At 35.9% G+C, this 25,269-nt stretch overlaps 1 protein-coding gene across 4 annotated transcripts in view; it reads right to left on the bottom strand.

The window, feature by feature from the left end:
- Positions 1 to 25,269, bottom strand: part of ACAP2 (ArfGAP with coiled-coil, ankyrin repeat and PH domains 2) — a 144,174-nt gene that overhangs the window by 96,409 nt on the left and 22,496 nt on the right. For all 4 annotated transcript variants that reach the window (XM_088025008.1, XM_088025002.1, XM_028101179.2 and 1 more), the window contains exon 2: positions 3,072 to 3,129. In XM_088025008.1, coding sequence (XP_087881134.1) covers positions 3,072 to 3,129 — 58 coding nt within the window. The remainder of the gene's footprint in view (positions 1 to 3,071; positions 3,130 to 25,269) is intronic.

The raw sequence follows: 25,269 nt of genomic DNA, 5'->3' as shown, positions 1-25,269 counted from the left end.
TACCATTTATTTAGAACTTAACATGTGCTAAGAACCATGCTAAGCACTAACATATACTAAAGCACCTTATTCTCATAATAACCCTACGAGACAGAAACTCTAATTTTACTTTTTGGAGATGAAGAAACTGAGGCATAGGAAGGTTGAGGAACTTGCCCAACGCCAAACAGCTTAGTAAGTGGTAGAGCCAGATTCAAATGAAGGCAGTCTTACTCCAGGCTTTGTGTTCTTAACCATTAGACCATGCTACAACCCAAAAACTACAATAATATTTTAATAATTTAAATGGAAGTGTGTGCAACAAAGAATGCAATACAAGAAAAAGAACCTCAGTTTGGTAGTACTTGAGCTGTGATTTAAAGAGGATCTGCTCACCAGAGAGGGAACAAGCATTCCAGTGAGAAGATACACCAGATACAGAAATTACATCTAGACGGCCACCATGATGCTCTACGGTGCTGTCAATGCCAGAATGCCTGGCAGAATGGACAAATCATTGGACCCAGCAGAACAATGCCACTCATAAAGCATTATTGTCCACAACGAGTGTAACTATTGGTAACATATTATAAGCAAAATAAATAAAAGCTAAGTCATCAAGCTAGTTTAACCTGTTGGTGGCATGATTTACAATGATATTACAGCTGGAATTTGCCTTGCACAAAGTTATGAAATCACTAAACTAATCTTGGGCAACCCCTCCCCTCCACTAGTCCTTCAGTGCCTCCACCTTTAATAATAACCATTTCTTCCTCCCCTCTGGTTGTCCTCTCTGTGCTAACTCCTCAAAATTCTAAAGTGAAATGATAGATACTAACTTAAGAATTTGGGAGAGGTACATTTTATAAGAAATCAAGATCTTAAACTAGAGAAACATAAAAGTAACATAGACCTTCTATTCAGATGGAAGATAGTATTTTTTTAAATGTCAAAATTTCCATGATGCCCTTATTAGCCTTTGGGTAATAAATACTCTAGAAAGGGCTTAGTACTGATTGCCAATATTTGAATAACTTGTTTTAAACTTGAATCTCTTGGTTTTAAGATTCTACCAGTCTCCCAACTCCAACCAAATTTGACACAGAGGGGGGTGGGGGGGTGGGGGGAGGAGCTGTTCACAAAAGCAAAATCAGTAACAAAAATGCTGTTAGTGGATTCTATCAGTTTAGATAGTTCAAATTTTGAGGACCCCCCCATGAACACACAAAATGTTTCACATGATTTACATGCAGTTCTACCCAAAAAGAATAGATATCCTGATTAGACTACTCTATGATTCTTTAAAAAGCCTTGTCTTTCAGGGGTGCCTGGGTGGCTCAGTCAGTTAAACATCTGCCTCTGGCTTAGGTCATGATCCCAAGGTCCTGGGATCAGGCCCTGTGTCGGCTCCTTACTCAGCTGGGAGCTGAGCCTGCTTCTCCATCTCTCCCCTGCTCATGCTCTGTGTCTCACTCTCTCTCTCAAATAAAATCTAAAAAAAAAAAAAAAAAAGCCTTGTCCTTCTACATACTCTCTCATAAATCTACCAGAAAATCAAGACTATATTTCTGTTGCCTACCTTATGGTTAAAAACTTTATTTCAGAGTGTTTAAAATAAATGTAATACCTCTGGGTAAAATAACAACAATAATCCTATATGTGATTTTAAAGAGAAATATTTGAAAATATTTTTGAAAATATCCTTACCAAAAATTACAACACTAATTTTAAAAAACACTTGCCAAGAAGCTTCTCAGTGTTCCTCAAAAAATTTCCAAGTGGCAAAGGGCTCCCCAGTACAGATCCAGAAGTACAGTGATGCACAAAAAGAGCACTGAACTAAGAATAAAAACGTGAGTCCTGACGCTGGTTCTGCCTCTTCTACCTCTGACTTGAAGCAAGTCCCCTTCACTTTCTGGGCTTTGGTATCCTCATCTATAAAATGGGAATAATAGCACTTGTATTATCTACCTCACAGAATTATTGTAAAAATCAAAGAACATACTATATATCAAAGTGTTTCAAAAACTATAGAGTACAACACAAAAATAACTATTATTTTCTAAAAGTTTGGTTTTACATTCATAATTAATACTACTACTTTATATAGTCTCTATGCCATTTACATTATATACATACATATATTTCATGATTTCAAAACATTTGAAAACCTTCAGCTTAGTTATTTTATATCCTTCTATTCAAAGTGCGGTCCATGGAACAACAGCATTGGTGTCACCTGGAATCTGATTAGAAACACAGAATCTCAGGTACCCCAGACTTACTAAATCAGGATCTGTATTTTTACAAGATCCCCAGGTGATTCCTATGCACAGTACAGTTTGAGAAGCACTGCTTTACATAGCTATACCATTTACAATAATAATTAAACAAGTAGGAAGTTATTTTCAGAAAAGGTATTTCAGGTATGTGCATCTGATTTATCTCCATAAATTTTAAGAAAGATATTTCACTAAACAGTTACTGGTTACTTGAAACCAGAAGCCATGTCTTACTCATTCTCATATTTCTTCCTGCTTTATAGCAATATTTCTTGGGTAGAGAAAAAAAAAAGATGATCAATAATTAATATAGAAGATAGGAATCAATGAACATTTACCCTCAAATAGAATATGACCACTTAATATCAATTATTAAATATATACTAAGCATTTCTGGCATTAGCTTTAAAAAATGGAAGCAGTATTTTAAATTTTATTTATATTTAATGTGTCCACACCTACATTTATAAACAAGAATGGTCAGGTTATGTATGAAAATCACTAAGCATCAAAAAGATACATGCAATCTTTTTGATGGAGAAGAAAACAAAGTTCCAACAATATAAAGGATATCTAGTTAGCTTTGAAGTCAGATGCTGTTCAAATTCCTGCTCTGGCCCTTAGATTTTCAATAAGCTATTTTATGTCTGTAGCCTCAATTTACTCATGTGTAAAATTGGGATAATAATAACATTTATCCTCATAGAGATAAAAAAAAAGTAACATGAACCACTTAGTATTAAAGGCCCAAATCATTGTTAATGGAAAATAAGAATTAATGTTTTAAAAAACTTTTAAAGTAAAATTCACCTTATCGAGTTTTAGTTCCAATTCTGCCACATCTCCTTCTACTTCTTCCAAAGCAGCCCTAGAAAAATCATATATAAAGTAAGTTATCATGTGTTTATTATTTTTTTTAAAGTGCCCCCCTCCTCCCCCCAGTCCCTCCCCACATCCACCCTCCAGCCTCCTCCCTCCCCCGCTAAGTTATCAGATGTGTTTAAATGTTACTTTACTCTTGGAAAATAACTCTAAATGAAAAAAGATATGAATCTTAAAAATTACACTTCACATTAAGTAATAATTACCTTAGGATGAAGTATAAGTACTTCATAAACATGCAATGTAACAGATAATACAATTATTATTTAAGGTAATGAGAGAACACATTAGGCTGACTGATTCAAAGCATTCATGTTACTCAAATTAATAACACTAATAAGAAGTACTTAGCATTTTTTTTTAATGAGGAAAAATTTTTAAAGTTGAGCCTTAACAAAACTTGGATTTCTATTCAATAGAACACATCTAACCAAATAACACAGCATCCTTGGCAACCAAAAAGAAAAGGTTTTTATTTTTATAAATAGTTCAGAAAAATGTCAGCCTTGTTTAATGAACCATTTTCTTTCCCATGTATTTTTAAGAAGGCATTAGATCCTCTTAATTGTCAGGAGAATTATAAAATTATAATACTTATTAGTACTTGATATCACACTACAGGCAACATTCCAAAATTGGAAATTTGGAACAAAACAACAGCAACTAAAACTTTTTAAGGATAATAAGATTTTACACTTAAGAGTTAAGATATAACAAAACACAATTCATCTACTTTAAGTCATCTATCCCATTTTCAGGTACCTACTTGATAAACTAGCAACTTTCCAGTAGTTATTTTATGAATTAACCAAATTTGTTTCAAATGGACAACAGTGGAGGACTAACCACCCAAAAAGTTATTTTGAAACCTGAGTAAGAAATTCTCAATTATATAACAGAACTAAGAAAAAGATAACTAAAATATAAGCTCTATTCCCAGAACTACTCATACTTAACCTCTATGTAATAATGTCCAAATAATCATTTTTATCAGCTTGTATTTCTACTTCTCTATCTGGTAACAATTACTGAAAAAAATTTTTAATCTCCAAAATAAGAAAATTATACAACTATAAATTATTCAGCAAAGAGATGCCTATTCCATAAAACAAGATACTCTAGCATACAGTTCAAAGTTCAAGAAGACAAGAGGTGCTATACTTCCAAAGCATAGGAACAGAAATGTTTCTCCCCTAACTAAAAGTATCATTTTCTTCCGCAGTGTTTTTCAAATTACATTTGTTCCCTTAGCCTAGAAAACATTTTTCCTTCACATTAATCTTAACTCCCTTTCACCTGCCTAGATATGCTACTTATCATTTAAAGTAACAAGGCAGAAAACAACGAATGTTGGAGAGGTTGTGGAGAAAGGGGAACCTCTTACACTGTTGGTGGGAATGCAAGCTGGTACAGCCACTTTGGAAAACAGTGTGGAGGTTCCTCAAAAAGTTAAAAATAGAGCTACCCTATGATCCAGCAATTGCACTACTGGGTATTTACCCCAAAGATACAGATGTAGTGGAAAGGGACACAGGCACCCCAATGTTCATAGCAGCAATGTCCACAATAGCCAAACTGTGGAAAGAGCCGAGATGCCCTTCAATAGACGAATGGATAAAGAAGATGTGGTTCATATATACAATGGAATATTACTCAGCCATCAGAAAAGATGAATATCCATCATTTGCATCGACATGGATGGGACTGCAGGGGATTATGCTAAGTGAAATAAGTCGAGCAGAGAAAGTTAATTATCATATGGTTTCACTTATTTGTGGAACATAAGGAATAGCAGGGAGGACATTAGGAGAAGGAAGGGAAAAATGAACGGGGGGAATCAGAGGGGGAGAAGAACCATGAGAGACTCTGGACTCCGGGAAACAATCTGAGGGTTTCACAGGGGAGGGGGTGGGGCGATGGGTATTAAGGAGGGCATGTATTGCAATGAGCACTGGGTGTTATACGCAAACAATGAATCATGGAACACTACATCAAAAAAAAAAGTAAAATAAAATTTTTAAATAATGGTTAAAAAATAAAACTTAATTCGTAAAAGAAAACAAATATATCTGCATAAGAATATTCACTCTTTGTAACAGGTTGAAAACCTACATGTCCAGAAATAGGAAATAATGTAAATAAATGAGGGACCATCCATCCCCATATTTGAGGCAGCAAGTTTTTCAAATGTGATTGATCTACATCTACTGGGATAGAAACAGACATGTGATATACTATTACATGTGGGGGGAACAAGCAAGTTACAAAATTATATATAGTATGAACCCAATTTTGTGGAGGAAAAAAACCGGTTGGTAAATGCACAGGGAAAAATCTAGAAGCATATTTACCAGTCTATTACCTATAACTTTGAAAATGAGGATTGGAGAACAAAAAGTGTAAATACGGATTTACACTGTTTACTAGTTACACTTCTGGATTGTTTAATATTTGCAAGAACTACAAATTTTTAAAAAATTTTAAAGCCAGGGCGCCTGGGTGGCTCAGTTGGTTAAGCGACTGCCTTCGGCTCAGGTCATGATCCTGGAGTCCCGGGATCGAGTCCCGCATCGGGCCCCCTGCTCAGCAGGGAGCCTGCTTCTCCCTCTGACCCTCCCCCCTCTCATGTGCTCTCTCTCCGTCTCTCATTCTTGCTCCCTCAAATAAATAAATATCTCTTTAAAAAAAAAAAAAAATTTTTAAAGCCAATAAAGGGGGAAAAGAAAGAAATTCAGACATCATCTTCCCAGGAGGCAGGGTCTTTTGGGAACCTCTTCCTCCACCCACTCCAGCTTAATTACACATCTGTCCTGTGCCCCCACAATATCTCATGCATGCCTCTATCACTGTCCACTTCTCTCACTTATCTGAGCTCCCCATAGCAGTACAGACACTCAAAATGTTTGTTGGGTCAAGAAAGAAACTCCACAATTATTTATTCTGTCAGAAATATTCTTCATTTACTTGTAACATTTATTTAATCTAGCTTTACTCAATCTTCAATTTCTTTCAAGCATATTAGTTGAAATGACCAGCTTAAGATTTGATTTAATCATTGACTTCTAGTAAACAATTTGATAGAAACTTTATGTATATTCCTCAATCTTATTTCATTGTGCAATTCTACTAATTTACTTTTGTAAAACAACATTTTTTATAAAGATTTTATTTTTTTAAGTATCTCTACACCCAATGTGGGGCTCAAACTCACAACCCTGAGATCAAGAGCCGCATGTTCCACCAACTGAGCCAGCCAGGTGTCCCGTAAAACAACATTTTAAAGGGAGGTACAAACACAAAAGGAAAAATGTGTTTTACCTGCATCTAAAAGTAAAGCCCTCTCTAATCATATAATCAAAGAATCTGAAACTTTACCTTAGAGGTTCTTCAATTCAACATTTCACCTTTTCTAAAAAAAAATCTCTGTTCTTGGTCATCTAAGATGTGTGTGAAAACTCGTAGTAATAGCAAAGCAGACACACACACACACACAACTTGTAGTAATAGCTAAGTAGCTGATGTGTAAGACAAACTAGTTAACTGAATATTCCTTAGTATAAAAAGAAAAGTATATGGAAAGATCATGATCTCAGTTCAAATTCTCCACCACTCACTTATTTAGTATTTTATCTAAGTTTCTTCATCTGTAAAATGAGTAAAGATATGCCTACTTAAACAAGTTGTAAAGGTTAAATGAGGGGCTGTGTGTATCACTGACCACAGCATATACCATGCCACAAAGAATACAATCCTTAAGAGTCTCTCTCTCTCTCCTTTCTCTTATCCCTACATTCTAACCTAAGTTTTGCCTCCCTATTACTTCTATTGAATAATGCAAGAGAACCATCCTGGAACATGTATAATAAATGAGTAAGTGAAATGAAACAATCTGTACAACAGTCCTTCAAATAATGGAAGAAAGATACTATTCCTTTTCAACTCTCCAAAATATCTATTGAGTATATATAACTTTTATAAATGTGCAAGGTGTTAAAGAGGCCAATATTATAGGTCCTACCCCCCATAGCTTAAAACTTAATAATCATTAAATTTTTTTGAATTATTAAAATTTAAAAGTTATAAACACATTAACAATGTCAGAAAATATATGACTAAGTAGCAAAACACAAAATAATGTTAAAAGAAAGGGGAAAAAACAGAAAATAGTCAGCAAAGTCTCACAGGATTATTTGGAACAGAGTTCAGCAAACTACAACCTGTCAGGCAAGTCTGGACCTAACCTGTTTTTATACAGCCCATGAGCTAAAAATGGTTTTCACATTTTTAAATGGTTGGAAAAAAAACAAGAGTATTTAATGACAAGAAAATTATATTAAATTCAAATTCAGCATCCACAAGTAAAGTTTTATGGAAACACAGCCAAGTTCATTCATTTAAATATTGTCTTTGACAGCTTACATGCAATAATGGCATGAAAGAGTTGAATAGTTTAGGAAGAGAGACTATATGGCCCACAAAACCTAAAATATTTACTATTATCTGGCATCTTACAGGAAAGGTTTACTGACTCCTTGTTATGAATATTAAATACAAAAACATGAATGAAAATCCTTTCTCAAATACAAAATACATACACGGAAATAATTTTTAGAACATTGTTCTGGTTGGCTGTACCTTCTAAGAAGCTGAATAAGCCTATAATTCAGAAAAATGTCACTTTACTTTTAATAACATCTTCATTCTTTTATCTATTCATGCATCAGTTTTTTTATGATCAACTCAGAAAACAGTTAACTAAAAACATAAAACTAGAATAGAAAAAATTCTAGAAGCAAGTATTAACATTGAGACTTTTTTTTTTTTTTTTAAGTAGGCTCCACACCCAGCGCTGAGCCCAACTTGGGCCTGGAACTCATGACCGTGAGATCAAGACCTAAACCAAGATCAAGAGTTGGATGCTCAACTGACTGAGCCACCCAAGTGCCCCAACACTGAGACATTTCTAATCACATGGTGATCACTTTCAGCTGTGAATTAAATGAAGCTCTATGAGAAGCATAAAAACAGAATTCTCCCTACCCAGATAATTGCATACCCCTGATGTAGCAATAATCTTTTTTAAACCACTGTTTTGTTTTGTAAGTCAGAGTTTTTTCTTAAAAAGATTTTATTTATTTGAGAGAGTGAGCGAGAGAGCACAAGCAGAGCAGAGGGGCAGCGGGAGAGGGAGAAGCCAACTCCCCACTGAGCAAAGAGCCCGATGTAGGATCCCAGGACCCTGGGATCATGACCTGAGCTGAAGGCAGATGCTTAACCAACTGAGCCACCCAGGCACCCCTAAACCACTGTTTTTATAAAATGATCCATAAAAATAACTAAATAGTATGAATAATATGAGCACTATATTCTCTTTATAAAAGCTAATTATTTGAAACAGGAAGTATGATGGATTGTTGTAGCCATCCATTTGAGATCCTAAAAAAAAAAAAAGCTAACTTCCACGTGAACCTTGGCAATTTCCTTAAAATGGAATTAATTGTGAGACTAGGTCACATGATGATACAATCTAAAATGTAACAACAGGATATTTGAGATCACTAATAAGCCCATAAATACTAAAGATTAAGTATTTAAACAATTAAAGATGGATTTGAGGCTCTAAGTCATAACAACCTTCTAAAGAATTAGACATTTTGAAACTTTTGATTTTGAAACTAACATCTATATTCCTTGTTTTATATAAAAAATATATTCCTAAAGGTTGCATATAAATTAGCCATTTAGATACTGGGAGGAGTTGCCTATATTGTCCACCATGGCACCTACCATCACCAGGCAACTTCCTCTTTCAGATCAACAGCTTTAACCACTGTGGGCAATGCTTGGCTATTCTGGCAAAGAAAGGACAATGGCTGGATCAGGGACAGCCCACAACCTGTAACTCAATAAACAATAAAACTCCTAGTGGTGGCTCTAAGATGAGATGGTTCCCTCTGCATTTTTGACCAGAAAAAACAGAGAGTACATACCCTGAAACCTGCTTTTTAAAATAAATCTCTCGGGCTGGGATGCTGGGTGGATGAGTCAGTTAAGCATCTGCCTTCAGTTCAGGTTCTAATCCCAGAGTCCTGGGATCAAGTCCCTCATCAGGCGCCTTGCTTGGCAGGGAGCCTGCTTCTCCCTCTGCCTCTGCCCCTCTCCCTGCTTGTGTTTTCTCTGACAAATAAATAAATAAAATCTTTTAAAACAAATCTCTCGGGGCGCCTGGCTGGCTCAGTTTGTTAAGCATCTGCCTTCAGCTCAGGTCACAATCCCAGGGTCCTGGGATAGAGTCCCACATCAGGCTCCCTGCTCAGTGGGGAGCCTGCTTCTCCCTCTCCCTCTGCCCTTCCCCCTGCCTGTGCTCTCTCTCTCCCTCAGATAAATCTTAAAAAAAATTTTTTTAAATAAATCTCTCATTAAATCATTTTGTAATGTGAATGGCCACCCCTTACTTTGTTGGTAAGTTCTGGGTCCTTTAGAATTGGGTCTCTTTAACACCTTTATGCTAAGAAGCAATCGAATGGAATTTTTTAAACTGTCAGTGTTTGAATTCAGTATTTTACTTCTTACACTAGCTATGTAACATCAAATAAGTTCTTTGTGTTTCAATTTCATCTACAAAATACAGATAATGACAATCTCTCCCATAGAGCTATATGACAAATTTCAAAATACTTATAAAAATTTTAGCACAGTGACTGACAGTAAGTAATCAATAAATGCCAGCTATAATAATCTATAATGTTAAAGAAAATAACACGCTCTCTTTTCATTTTCATTTTATGGGAACAAAAGGGAAAGAAGCAGTAATAAGATTAAGTCATCACATACTTCAAACATGAATTTCAAATGGTTTGAAAAAGGAGCAAAAAACGTTAAAACAGGCCTATGATCAACAAATAAAACAGCAAGTCCAAATTCTAAGCACTTCAATACTCTTGCCCTTTTCCAAAAATTTTATGTCAAATACACTTTTCCTAACTTCTTCATTATTTCAGTCTGGGCCACAGTGCTACACAATATGACAGGATATTATTTGAAAATCCACTTTATTTTCCAAGGTCATCAAGGACACTTCTGTCTGACTCGTCTAAGAACAAACAGAGCTAACTCTGCAATCAATACAAAGAAGTATTAAGGCTCTGAATGTATGTTTATTACATAACAATATTAAGCCACCTTTTCTAAAAGACTGAATCTTATCACTGCAGTAGGTTTTGACATGATAGGAAAATAAAATAGTTACCATCACTGTTTAAAGAATTAAAATATTTAACCAAAGCAGTTAAACTGCAATCCTTATCATATCAGTGGTATGTCATGGTCAATACATTTAGGGAGAAGAGAGCACTGTAAACTTCATGGTTCCTAACAGGGGGAAAGTAGATATCTATGAGGAAAGAACACTGTGACTGATAATACTGTCAGGATGACCAAGATGGGACTATCAGCAGACTCAATGGAAGAAAGGAGCAAGATGGTAGGGACATCTACGGCTAAGCCCAGACAAAATTGTCAAAAATTATAATCAGAGACCATATTCCCTTTATCCTTTTCATGGCTGTTCACCTTTATCCTTTTCAGGAACTGGAAATGGTACTTAAGCCACAGGATAGCCTGCAAATCAGAGCAGGTAAATAACTGCATACTGGGTCTTTCAGGGTTCTATTTGTCTATGACATATCTTAGACTGCTAAACAAATCCCATCTATAACTTTTCCAGGCTTCTCCGTTAACAAAAGAATCCGTTTTAGTACATAATGAAAATAATTTTGCCATATATTTTCACTGTATTTTACAATCTGCATGGGGCACCTGCATTATGATACAGCAGTTGTTATATTAATAATACAGAATAGTAATAATGAACTAGTAAAGAGAAAAACCATTAACAGGAAATGAGCTACAACTCCAGAATCACAGAATCTGGAATTGGAAGAAACTTTAGCAAATTGCTGAACGTCAGAACTGTTTAATGAAAATAGAGCGGGCTGTGTTTAGAAAAGCACTTCACGTAGTACTTTATCTCCATTAAAACCGTGCAATTTTACAAGATCTGTAAACAGGATGCAGAAGAATACACATTTAAGAGCCTAATAAAAAGGCTCAGGGTTTTAAAGACACTGTTCACACACTAAGTTTGTGACACTGAAGTAAATAGTAATTTTGTGACACTGAAGTGCCACCTTCTCAGTGGAATGAGCACCTTGCCACCACCTCCTCCACAAAGCACCCTATGCTTACATCAAATAGAACACCTGGCACTCAATATGATAATTCAACTTGCGGTCTTGTTGCCTAAACTGAGAGACATGAGCAGAGACTATGGTCCATTTAGCTATCTACCCCTAGTTTATTTAGTTACCAAGTAAACATTTGTTTATTGGATGGACAGATGCAGCATTAAGAAAAATTTCAGAATCTGGGGCCCAAGACCACTCATGATGGTTATACCTCCATCTCAGTGCACATGTATTTATATGTAACTTTCCAGTTCCCTCTTGCTCCAGTTTTAGTTATTCTAATCTGCCTCTACAGCCTCATAGAGATGTTACTAGAAAAGCCTTTAAAGAAAAGAAAAAATACACAAATAATTGCATAAACGTCAAAACTAGATTTACAATGAAAGAAGGAAAAAGTTCTTTCCACATACAAGGATGAGCCTATATACCTTTACCTAGCCATTATTATAATACCTGTAATTTCTTTTAAAGTTGAGAGAAACAGGAAATTCTTGTAATATAAAACTCTAGATAGAATATACACTAATATAGGATTTGGATTTCTAAAACAGGATTCTTGAAAGAAACCTCAAAGGATCTAAGGAGGAATTCACTGTACCACCACCACAAAATTACACTACCATGATTCCATAACTACATTCAACTTATAAATCAAATAGAATCCTTGGACATCCAAAGAGAAGAATCAAAATAGTTAAACTAAAGTGGGGGGGGGGGGAATTTTTTTAAACAACTTTAAAAAAAAAAACACTACTAGAAAAATTCAGACAAATAAAGAAATGAAATTTCCCTTCCTTTTCTCTAACAACAAACAGGAGCAAATATCTATTGCTTAGGATACGCAGATGAAATAAAGAACCTTGCCCTCCTCGACCTTACACTGGAAGAGGAAGACAGTCAATAAACAACAAACATAATAAATAAGTCATTTAGATAGTACTCTAAAAGGTGATTAGTGCTCTTAAAAAGGTTAAAACATCAAGGGGGTACCGCGCAGGGGGCAAGGACAGCTACAGCTTTAAATAGGATGGTCAAGACAGTCCTCACTGAGAAAGTGATATTTGAGCAAAGCCTGAAGAAGTAAACCATGCAGAGAAAGATGTCATGGACAGAAAAAAACAACCAATGCAATGGGTTACCCTGATGTGTTAAAGGAATAGCAAGGAGGCCAGCATGAAACAGAACAAGCACAGGAGAGAGATGCAGGAGAGGAAATGAGAGAAGTAATGGAGAGCCCCATCACCATTAACAGTCTAAGGCATGGTAGGCCAATGATAAAGATTCTAAGTGAAATGGGAAACAACCGAAGGGTCTAAAAAGCAGGGAAGAGACACAATATGACTTATTTTTGTAAGACTTATTTTGTAAGAATCACTTCTGGCTGCTGTATGGAGAAGATTGTAGGGAAACAAAAAAGAAAGCAAAGAGACCAGTTAGAAAGCTACAGATCATCCAAGTAAGCGATGAAGGTGGCTTAAACAAACACCAATCACTGGTAAAAAAATGCTAATATGGATATATTTTGAAGGTAGAGCCAAGAGGATTTCCTCATGAGCTGGATGTGGTGTGTGAGCACATGCACAGGTACCCCAATGAGCAGGTGGGTGTGAAATTAAGGATGGATTCCAAGATTTTAGCTGGAACAGTCAAACAGGGCTGCAACCAACTGAGATGGAGAACACTATGGGCAGAACAGGTCTGGGGAGAAAAGAACTGTAGTTCAGGTTTGGACTAGATCTGAAATATTTACTAGATATACAAGTGGTGACATCAAATAGGTGGATTAATATGAGCCTAGAGTTTAGGAGTCTGAGCTGGGGATGTAAGTTTAGGAATCATGAACAAACAGTATTTACAGCTGTGAGACGATATATTGAAAAAAAGTAAAGATAAAAAAATAATTTAAAGACTGAGGTCTAGGACATTCCAGTATTAAAGGTCAGGCAAAACAAAGAGAAATAGAAAAAGAAACAGAAGGAGCAACGAAGGAGGTAAGAGGAAAACCAAGAGAGTATGGTACAGAAGGGAAATGAAAAAAATGTAATAAGGAGGAAGAAGTGATCAACTATGTCAAAGGCTACTAACAGGTCAAATAAGGGCTGAGATAAACACCAATTTTGAGTCAAGTCAAAATGGTTAGGAAAACAATTTTTAAATGTTGAAAAACACTTCTGGTCTGATACTTTGAGGAACCAAGACTGTGTTCCTACGGAAAAGATTAATATTTTAAAATAGAAGTTTGGAAAATTTTTTTAGGAATATAAGGCATATGGAACTAAAATGAAGAGAAAAAAAATCCCAAATAGAAACTGAAAATGTGTTCTAATAATCAACAAGGAAGACAAGTAGGCAGGTTCCCCTCTTTCCCTTTTCATTCTCAATCCCTCCCTGGAAGATAAAGGTAATTAATTAGACAAAAAAGAAATCTTCGCATTCTTTCTCAGGAAGTCTAGGGTAAAAGTTCTACTGCCACTCATATTAAACACAATCTAACTCCTATAAATACAAGGAGTGCTAATCTAGCTCTAATTCCTCATGAGACGATATACAGATCAAAATCTGTGCTTGTCTTTCTATAAAATTAGAATTGATTTCATTCTAAGTCTATAACTCATTTTGTATAGCTACAGCTTTGTTATCCTTTGCTGATAAATTCTCAAAAACAACACATACACAAGACCAATCACTTCAAATTAATTTCATTACCTCTTTAGGGATGGGTTATAATTCTGTCCCACAAATTTGCCAATCTTGTTTTTTAGCAGTAAACAAAACTGGAAGTCTGGGTTACCTTCATATGAACAATCTAGCTATGGTAACCTTAATACAATCATATTACCTATACTGCTAAAAAGCCAAGAATCCTTATACTTCAAATTTTATTTTCCATCAATAAGTCATCAATCATCCTTGCATTTAACCATCCTTACACTCTAAAGGAGATTGTGCAATTCATGTAAGAGATTGTACAACTTCAGTAATACATATATTTAGGTGGAGCATTTATTCATATTCCATAGCTCATCAAGAGATCTAGAATCCACCAATTTACAATGGCTAAGAAAGGACTACAGATACAATGGATGCCCATAAAACATCCTAGACCTATAGCATCTTAGTTGTACATTCTCGGTGATACCTAATGTTACCAACTAAATAACAGGGAAATATTCAAAGACATCAGATGACTTAACTGAGAGAACTAAATAAGCCAATATGTATAATGATGATGTATTTACCTTCAGAGAACAGCTAATGTGACACTTCCAAGGAGGTATAAACTGAGACACCCTACAAGTTCAAAATATTTTGTGTTTAACACAATTCAAGGGGAAAGAAACACAAACTACTACTTAAACTTTACAGACTTAAGAATTGGCTTAAATCTTATTTGTCCTATGTAGCATATCTAAATCTGTGTCTGACAACCATCTTATAAAAGGATTTCTATTGGAGTCTCAAAATAACTGCTGACAAGTCCATTTTGAGTTTAATTTCCATTCCTTAGGAATGGAAATACATGTGTGTATGATGCACACTAAAATCTAGACTATATAAAGATGCCAGTAAGAAAGTCTCCTGGATTAATAACCACACATATCCCTGACCAAATAATGGGCATATCAAAATACAGACTCCAAGATCCCTATCCCACTCACTCTGACATATTTTAATCTTCACTGAGATCCCAGGTAAATCTAGGATGCAGTCAGCCACAGGGACGTCACTACCCTCAAAGTCAAAAATAAAAATACACTGCAACACATAAACTTTTTCTTATAAAACAGATAACATTTTAAATAAGAAGAAATCATACATGTTAGTGAGTTGGAAACAGAAATCACCTGGTTTTAAAATTCTACTATCTTAAACTATTATGACTGTGTCCAACATTGCTGAAGAAAGTAAAAAGCATGTTTCTTAAGGAAACAGCCCAACACTAAATAGATGTATTTACTGTATGAACACTGAGTTGTGTCATAGTCTGAGGAGGCTGTATTATTTAAAACTACAGGAATAAATCCACATTCCTGAAAGGTAAGGTCATTCCCAGTGGCAAGTGTTAAGGTAGCACCCATTATCTGGGCAAGACCAGTAAAAAAAACAGCAGTGTCCTCTGAAAAACAAACGCCGGCATCTGGTGGCTCAGTCGGCTAGGTTTTGACTCTTGATTTCCACTCAGGTCATGATCTCAGGGTCCTGAGACTGAGCCCCTGTTTGGCTCCCCACTGGGCATGGAGACTGCTTAAGATTCTTTCTCTCCCACTCCCTCCGCCGCTCCCTTCCCCAAAAAAGAAGAGCGAACACATAAGGTGGGAATGGGGAGTTATTGTTAATCGGTACAGTTTTACTTTTGCAAGATGAAAAGAGTTCTGGAGATGGATAGTCCTAAAAGGCAGACAACAATATTAAGTGTACTTTAATACCACTAAACTATGCATTCAAAAATAGTTAAGACAGTACATTTTATGTTATAGTTTTATCACCATAAAAAATGGAAAATGAATTAAAAGTATGAATATCTACACATCAAAAGACACCATACACACTTTATTTAGCTATTTCCTGGATAATCTCTAATCTTTAGTCTTTTGCCTGTGACAAGCATATTCCTGGTACCGACCAATTTCATAGAAATTTCTAGGTCAATCTGCTGAGGGATTTATAGGTAATTAACATAGTAATTATGCTGCATTAAAACTCACAGTGGATGTCAAAATTTGTTTTAAAGCTATGTCTTAATAGTAAAGGATTACATCTTATACTATATAAACCTGCTGATCAACTACTTAAGAATCTATGCTTAACTTAAAAATAAAAATCAGCATACTCTATTAAGGTAGCATAACTTTCTGCTCAGAATATAAAATTTGAAATTCTGAACAGTTAGTAATAAGCAGAAATTTAAGTCCTTTTCAGCTGTATGAATTTTTCGTAAAATTAATCTTGGCAAGAACAACAAATTAAGACCATAATAATTGTCTGAAATCAGCAGTAATTGTAAAATCAATCTCAGAGATAATAAAAATAAGACTGTAACAACTGCTTTTGAAATCAGCAGGGTTTTTTTTTATGTCCCAATAAACTTTATTTACAGAAACAAGTTTGAATTTTATATAATTTTCATGTCACAAAATATTATTTTCTTAATTCCAGTATACTTAACATACAGTGTTATATTAGTTTCAGGTGTACAATATAGTGATTCAGCAATTCTATACATTACTCAGTGCTCATCAAGATAAGTGTACTCTTTAATTCCCTTCACCTATTTCATCCATCCCCACACCTACCTCCCCTCTGATAACCATCAGTTTGTTCTCTATAGTTGAGAGACTGTTTTATGGTTTGTCTCTTTTTTCCCTTTGTTTTGTTTTGTTTCTTAAATTCTACATATGAGTAAAATCATATGGTATTTGTCTTTCTGTGACTGGCTTATTTGACTTAGCATTATACCCTCTAGATCTATCCATGATGTTGCAAATGGCAAGATTTCATTCTTTTTTATGGCTGAATAATATCCCATTGTATAAATATACACCTCATCTTTTTTATCCATTATCTAGCAATTGATACTTGGGCTGTTCCTATAATTTGGCTATTGTAAATAATGCTGCAATAAACATAGGGCACATATATCTTTTCAAATTAGTGTTTTTATATTCTTTGCGTAAATACCCACTAGTGGAATTACCAGGTCAGATGACAGATGTATTTTTAATTTTTGAAGAAACTCCATACTGTTTCCCAGAGTGACTGAACCTGTTTGTATCCCCACCAAAAGCACACAAGGGTTCCTTTCTCTTCCACATTCTCACCAACACTTGTTTCTTATGTTTTTGATTTTAGCCATTCTGACAGGGGTGAGGTGAATATCTCATTGTGGTTTGGATTTGCATTTCCCTGATGATGAGTGATATTGAGCATCTTTTCATGTGTCTGTTGGCCATCTGTATGTCTTCTTTGGAGAAATGTCTGTTCATGTCTTCTACCCATTTTTAATTGGATTATTTGGGTTTTTTGATGTTGAGTTGTATAAGTTCTTTATATATTTGGGATACTAACCCTTTATCGGGTATGTCATTTGCAAATATCTTCTCCCATTCTGTAAGTTATCCTTCAGTAGGTGAATGGATTGATTGATTGATTGATTTGCTTACTTACTGTGGTACATCTAGACAGTGGGATATTCAAAAGCTAAAAAGGAATGAGTTATGAAGTCATGAAAGGACAAAACTTAAATGCATACTAAGTGAAAGTAGCCAATCTGAAAATGTTACACATTGTATGATTTCAACTATATGACATTCTGGGAAAGGCAAAACTATGGAGATATTATGAAGATCAGGGGTTAAGGGAAAGGGAGGGATGAATTAGAACACAGAGGATTTTGAGGGCAGTTAAACCATTCTGCATGTTACTATGATGGTGGGTGCATGTCATACATTTGTCCAAACCCACAGAATGCACAACACCAAGAGTGAACCCTAATGTAACCCATGGACTTTGGGTGATAATGATGTATCAATGCAGGTTCTTCAACTGCAACAAACGTGCCATACTTGGATGCCTGATAAAGACAGTGGAGGAGGTTGTAAGTGTGCGGGGTAGGGATAACATGGGAATTCTATGTACTTTCTGCTCAGGTTGACTGTGAACCTAAAACTGCTCTAAAAGATACAACCTACTAAAAAGAACACACATATTTGCTGATGTCTGTATCATCATTTATAACTGTAAAATATTTTCAATTGTATGATCACTCAATACCACTGACGGATCAAATTTTTCTACGTATGAAATGCCATGAAAAATGTGAAAAGAAACTAAAAGAACAAGTACCAATTAGGTTGAATCTCACAATTTTAACACTGGAAGTATAAACATATTCAACAAAACACTTTCAGAATGCCTGTTTTATTTGGCAAGCACCTCTTTCAGCACAAGCTGAATATGTATCTGTCGTAAAATATAAAAGGAACTTATCCCAACTTATAAAATCAACTTACCCTCAAGGAAATAAATACCAACATCTCAAATCTTCCATCTCCAGCCCATATCTCTCAGAGCTTCAGACTGCCTATTGAACATCTCTGCCTGAATGGACCGTAACTAAAATAAATTGGGCATTATCTTCTCCATCAAATCTGCCCTTCTCTATCTCAGTGAGTAGCAACGGTAGTTGCACACCTGATCAAGACATAAATCTAGACATCATCCTGGACTCCTTTCTCATCTCTCAGACGCAAGCAAACACAATGTCCTAACGTTCTACCACTTAAATACCTTGATGCTATCCTACTTCTGACCATCATTCCCTCTCACCTGAGTTGCAGCAACCACCTTCTAAAGGACTGTCCCGCTCCAGTGAAGTTAATTGCATCAACACACTGCAATCAACATGTTCTTTAGTAAGCAAAAATATGATCAAGATACACTAACCTCCTGATTAGCATTTTTTGATGGCTTTCTACTATCCTCAGTTTAAAAATCCTTAATGTGGGGGCACCTGGGTGGCTCAGGCAGTCAAGCGTCTGCCTTCGGCTCAGGTCATGATCCCAGGGTCCTGGGATCGAGCCCCATGTCGGACTCCCTGCTCAGCCGGGAGCCTGCTTCTCCTTCTCCCTCTGCTTCTGCTCTGTCAAATGAATAAATAAAATCTTTAATTAAAAAACAAAATAAAATCTTTAATGTGACTCAAAAGGACCATGATCTCGCCCTTATTTATGCTCCCATCTTCACCATTCTACATTCTCACCTATATTTGGGCCTTTGTACATGCAGCTCTGTACCAGAAATCCTTTTCTTAAACTCCTCTTCACCTTGATAATTCCCAAGTTGTCCTTCACCTGTCAGCTTAAACACTTCACCTTGGGAAGCTTCACTTGCCCATGCAAGACGGAGAACTTTTTTATATGCTCCCAAGATTAACTTCAATTCTATCACTTAGTACACTGCAATTTAAGTGTCCATTTGCTCCATGAAGCAAAGATTGAGTCTTGTTCACCATCAAACTCCAAAACATAGCTTAAAGGATTAACAGGTTGAACTTTCTTCAAAAAGCAAGAAATTACAATATCTCGCAATTTGCAATTAACATGTTCTTCAGTGATTTCTCAGTCTGCCTAAAACCCATCCTGAAAATAATTGTTTTTAATAATTTCTGATCAAAGGGATAAACAAGAAGTCCACATAAAAACATTAATTCTTCTAAAAGTGTTTTGTAGAGAATATTACCCTCTAAATATGCATATGTATGGAACTATTCAAATCACTGAGACGAGATATTTGCAGAGTATTTTTTAATAATTTTTATTGTTATGTTAATCACCATACATTACATCATTAGTTTTTGATGTAGTGTTCCATGATTCATTGTTTGTGCATAACACCCGGTGCTCCACGCAGAATGTGCCCTCTTTAATACCCATCACCAGGCTAACCCATCCCCCCACCCCCCTCCCTGCAAATAGAGTATTAAGTGAAAAAAGCCCTGTGTAGATTTCTAAAAGTGGAATTGCTGAAACAAATGTTTTATGAGTATCAATATTTTAAGGGTTTGTTGTTGTTGTTGTTGTTGTTATACAATGTCATATTATCTACTCTCCTAGCCCCCCACAAAGGCTGTATCAAATTATACTTCTACCAGCTACATGAGTACACCCAACTCTTTATATTCTGAGTATTAATCATTTTAATCTTCATCAATTGAACAATTTAAATTAATGGCATCTCCATGTTGATTTAATTTCCCATTTAATTAATAGAAAATATGAAAGGAATGTCTGGGTGGCTCAGTTGGTTAAGCATCTGACTTCAGCTCAGGTCATGATCTCAGGGTCTTGGGATCAAGCCCCTAGTCGGGCTCCCCACTCAGCGGGGAGGCTTCTTGTACCCCCCCGTCTGCCCCTCCCCCTGCTCCTGTTTTCTCTCAAATAAATAAAATCATCTTTAAAAAGTAATTATGAAAAAAATTAGATTTATAAGCCATTCACGTTCCTTTTTTAAATGCCTATTTATGATATTAGCTTGTTTTCTAAGGTAGGTTTGCAATAAAAAAAATTTAACAGCTTTATTGAGCTAGAATTCAAATACAATACTCATTTAAAGCATAGATTTTGATAGTTTTTGTATGGTTCAAAGTTGTTCACCCATCACCACAATCTACTTTTAGAATATTCACATCACCCCCAAAAGAACCTCCATACCCATGAGAAGTCACTACTCATTCCCCTCCCCCTATTCCCAGGCCTAGGCAACCACTAATCTACTTTCAGTCCTGGTAGGTTGGCCAGTTCTGGACACTTCATACAAATGGAACTCCAAGACTTTTTTTTTTCCCCCAGTACATTATTTCAGATTTATTTAAATGGCCAAATAATTTAAATGCTCTTTTGATAAAAGGATGGGGAAGAATTTTTATATTAGAGTGTATTTTTACAGATCAGAAGTTGATATAGACATTTTCAGATATCTGAGCTAGGGGTTAAGCTTCTGACTTTTATTTTAGATGGAGACTTCTTAGCCAAACATATTCTTGAATCCAGTTATAAACAACTGCATCAGGTCTTATCTAAAAAGAATACAGATTAGCAGGGGCATACCCACGAGCTAGTAGTATATGTAACTCAGAGCAGCCAGAGAGATGGGCAAGGTAAATGGGAGAGGACACAGAACTTCCATGCTCTCTGAGCGTGCCACTCTCTCCAAATCTCCACATGTTCACCAACCCAGGAGTTCCTGCAAGACATTTTTAAGAACTCTCTAAATACATAGGATTTGAAATTTCTTTCACTTATTCCAAATATTTTCCCATATGTCTTTATGGGGGGGTTAATATTCTTATAGTGTCAAATGTAGGTTTTGTCTTTGTTGTCATGCTCAGAAAGACTCTCCTGATCCCAAGTATGAACTGCTTAAAAAGCTGAAATAAGGTCTTCTGAGGAACTAGAAACCCACATATGCGTATAAAATCTTAAAATTTTTAAACATTGGCAACTTTTTAATCAATGTTAACTTTTACATTACACAAGCCAACACAGTACACGGCAAACAAAATATGTCTGTGGACCAAATAAGACTATGCTAGCCAGTCTGCAACCTCTGCTAGAGAGGAACAAAATAAGATGATCAGTACAGTTGATCCAACAGACATATAGCCATCAACTAAGAGTTATACCCTGCAAACAGAGTATACAGATTCTATTTAAACATTTCATGGACCACTTTAGAAAACTGAATCATTAACCCACAAAGATAATTCATAACGTTCATAAAACAGAAATACAATGAACCACACTGACCACAACGTAAAGAAAATAAAAATAGAGGGTGCCTGGGTGGCTCAGTCGTTAAGCGTCTGCCTTCAGCTCAGGTCATGATCCCAGGGTCCTGGGATCGAGCCCCACGTTGGGCTCCCTGCTGTGCGGGAAGCCTGCTTCTCCCTCTCCCGCTTCCCCTGCTTGTGTTCCCTCTCTCACTGTGTCTCTCTCTGTCAAATAAATAAGTAAAATCTTTAAAAAATAATAATAAAAAAAGAAAAATAGCGTAATTAAAAAATCCCAATCACTTAGGAATTTTTACATTTTCTCCCAAACAGTAATGAGTTAAAGAGAAAATCAAAATTACACAGTAACACAGTAATATAGTAAACAATGATAAAAATATTTCACATCAAAATGGTGAAACAAAAGCTAAGCTCAAAGAAAAATGTATACTCTTGAAGATTTTATACTAAATATTAGACAAAGTTAGATTTATTCTGTTTTCAAGAAGTAAAATTATGAAGACGACTAAGGCAGATATCAATAAAAATAGAAATGAAAAACTCAGTAACTAATTTGGGGAGGTAGATGAAAAATAAATATTATGGGACACCATATTAACAAGATAAAAAAAAGCATCAATTAAAAAATAAAGAGTGAAGACAAAAAATCCACAATACTTTATATGACCCTATACTGTACAAACTTGAAAGCAGGAATGAAACACATACTGTTTTAGTTTCCTAGGGTTCCCAAAACAAATTACCATGAACTAGGTGGCTTAAAACAACAAATGTATTCTCTTACAGTTCTAGAGTCTGAAAACAAGGTGTTGGTAGGGCCATGCTCCCTCTGAAACTTGTAGAGGAGGATCCTTCCTTGCCTCTTTCTAGCTTTGGGTGATAGCCATCAAGTCTTGGCTTGCAGCTACATCACCCTAATCTCTGCCTCTGCAATCACATGGCTGTCTTCTCCCTGTGCGTCTATCTTCACATTGTCTTTTGTCTTCTTATATGAACAAGAATATTTATCAGATTGTTTATATACATAGAAAAAATTGTGCAAGTAGAATGTTCGCATCCCCACCAACAGTGCACAAGGGTTCCTTTTTCTTCCACATCCTTGCCAACACTTGTTTCTTGTGTTTTTGATTTCAGCCATTCTGACAGTGTGAGGTGATATAGCTCATCATGGTTTTGATTTCCAAATAAGGTCACATTCTGAGATACCAGAGATTAGTACTTCAACATATCTTTTGGGAGAACACAATTTAACCCATAACAGATACTTTTTGGTAAGACAAATTACCAAAAAGTGGCAGTCAGAAAGGTCTTATGTAGGTGAATTATATAATTATATAACAACTTGAAGAACAAATAATTTCAAAATCAAATTACACCACAGCATGAAGAAAGAAGTAGGCATTTGGTTTTTGGGGTTTGTCCGTCCATTTTATAGCGGGTGCCTGGGTGGCTCAGTCATTGGGCGTCTGCCTTCAGCTCAGGTCATGATCCCAGGGTCCTGGGATTGAGCCCTGCATCAGGCTCCCTGCTCAGGTCATGATCCCAGGGTCCTGGGATCGAGCCCCGCATCAGGGGATCCTGTTTCTCCCTCTCCCACTCCCCGCTGCTTGTGTTCCTTCTCTCGTATCTGTCAAATAAATAAAATCTTAAAAAAAAAAAAAGAATACAAAATAAAAATAAATAAATAAAAGGCCAGTATAGGGGCACCTGGGCGGCTCAGTCGGTTAGGTGGCTGACTCTTGGTTTCAGCTCAGGTCGTGATCTTGGAGTCATAGGATTGAGCCCCATGTTGGGCTCTGCGATCAGCACAGAGTCTGCTTGGGATCTCTCTCCCCCTCTCCCTCTGCCCCTCCCCTTGCTCTCTCGCTCTCTCTCTCTCTCTCTCTCAAATAAAGGGACACATGGGTAGCTCAGTCAGTTAAGTGTCTGCCTTCGGCTCAGCTCATGATCCCAGGGTCCTGGGATCGAGTCCCGCATCAGGCTCCTTGCTCAGCAGGGAACCTGCTTCTCCCTCTCCCTCTCTCTCTCCCTGCCACTCCCCCTTCTTGCTCTCGCTCTCTCTCTCTGTCAAATAAATAAATAAAATCTTTAAAAAGTTAAGTATAACATTACCAAAACCTAAGACAGAATCATTGCTCATTATAACTTATGAATATCAATGCAAAATTACAAATAAAATATTAACAAATAAGATCCTACTATGTTTTTAAAAATTATAACCAAATGAAGATTATTTATGACTGTAATAATATTTAAATATTAAGAAATCTATTAATTTAATCTACTATGGTAATAAGTCAAAGAAAAGCAAAATGATTCTACTATAGACTGAACATCTGTATTCCTCCAAAATTCGTATGTTCAAACTCTAATCTCCAAAGTGACCATATTTGGAGGTAGGACCATTGGGAGGTAGTTATATTATGTCATGAGGGTGGAGCTCCCATGACAGAATTAGTTCCCTTATAAGGAGATGAAGGGACCACAGCTCTCTCTTTACACCAGGAAGAAGGCCCTCATCAAGAACCCAACCATGCTGACACGTTGATCTTGGACTTCCAGCCTCCAGAACTGTGAGAAATAAATGTTTGCTGTTTAAGCCACTCAGTCTCTGGTATTCTGATATGGCAGCCCAAACTGACTAAGCCAGTCTCAAATGATAAAAAGGCGTTAAACAAAATTAAACATCCATTCCTGATCTAAAGCCCTATTTATTTAAAAATAAAAAGTTACTTTTTTAAGATGATACACATACACACACAGAAAAACCAGAAAGCACTATTTGGTTGGACTAGTCCTCCCTCATTTTTCTTCTCTTATTGAAGCAAAATTTAACAATATTTTCAAAAATTTAGGTGTTTATTCTCTTTGACCCAATTATGATCCTTTTTAGGTATTTATGCTACAGATGCAACAAGGCAAATATACCAGGAGTACAAAAGGAAGCTCTTAAAAAATAAATAAAAACAACTAAAAATGAAAAACCCATCAGGCAACTAGTTATTCAAATTATTATTCAATAATTAGTACACTGTCATTTAAAGAGTATGCAGCCATTTAAAGAGTAAGGCAGATCTCTATGTCCTGACAAAGAAATATGGATATTACTGTTAAGTGAAAAAAGGCTAGGTGCAGCAGACTGAATAGGACCTGATGTCATTTCATGCAAGAAAAATATATATGTTAGCATAAACAAAGCAAAATGTCTGAAAACATAAACACTAAGTTGCTGGCATTATGAGTTTATTTTAAATGTTTGTATTGTATTATTTTTCTAATATAAACTGTACAAAAAACTAAAACTTGTACAAAAAAATAAAGCTTCCTAATTTAAGACAGAAGAATGAAAAGAGCATTGCATATAAAAGTTTGAAGTGCCATGGCAATGTTTAGGTGACACACACACACAAAATTAGAAGACAAAGGAGGAAGTAAAAAGGCCTTATTAGCAAAGTATACCTCAAAGTCAATGTAAAGACAGAGAATTTTTGTGTATAAAAGTAAAAATGATGAAAGGGGTATCCTAGGAAATATTAATACACTACAATAACAATACCTGGTAGCACTGGGTTGGGCAGGAACAGGTTATCTA

The sequence above is a fragment of the Eumetopias jubatus genome, unplaced genomic scaffold, assembly GCF_037043125.1.
Source record: "Eumetopias jubatus isolate StellerSeaLion01/CBP00866 unplaced genomic scaffold, mEumJub1_p1.0 scaffold_1, whole genome shotgun sequence".
NCBI classification, from domain to species: domain Eukaryota; kingdom Metazoa; phylum Chordata; class Mammalia; order Carnivora; family Otariidae; genus Eumetopias; species Eumetopias jubatus.
The sequence above is the reverse complement of the archived record's forward strand: the minus strand, read 5'-3'. Positions and strand labels throughout refer to the sequence as shown.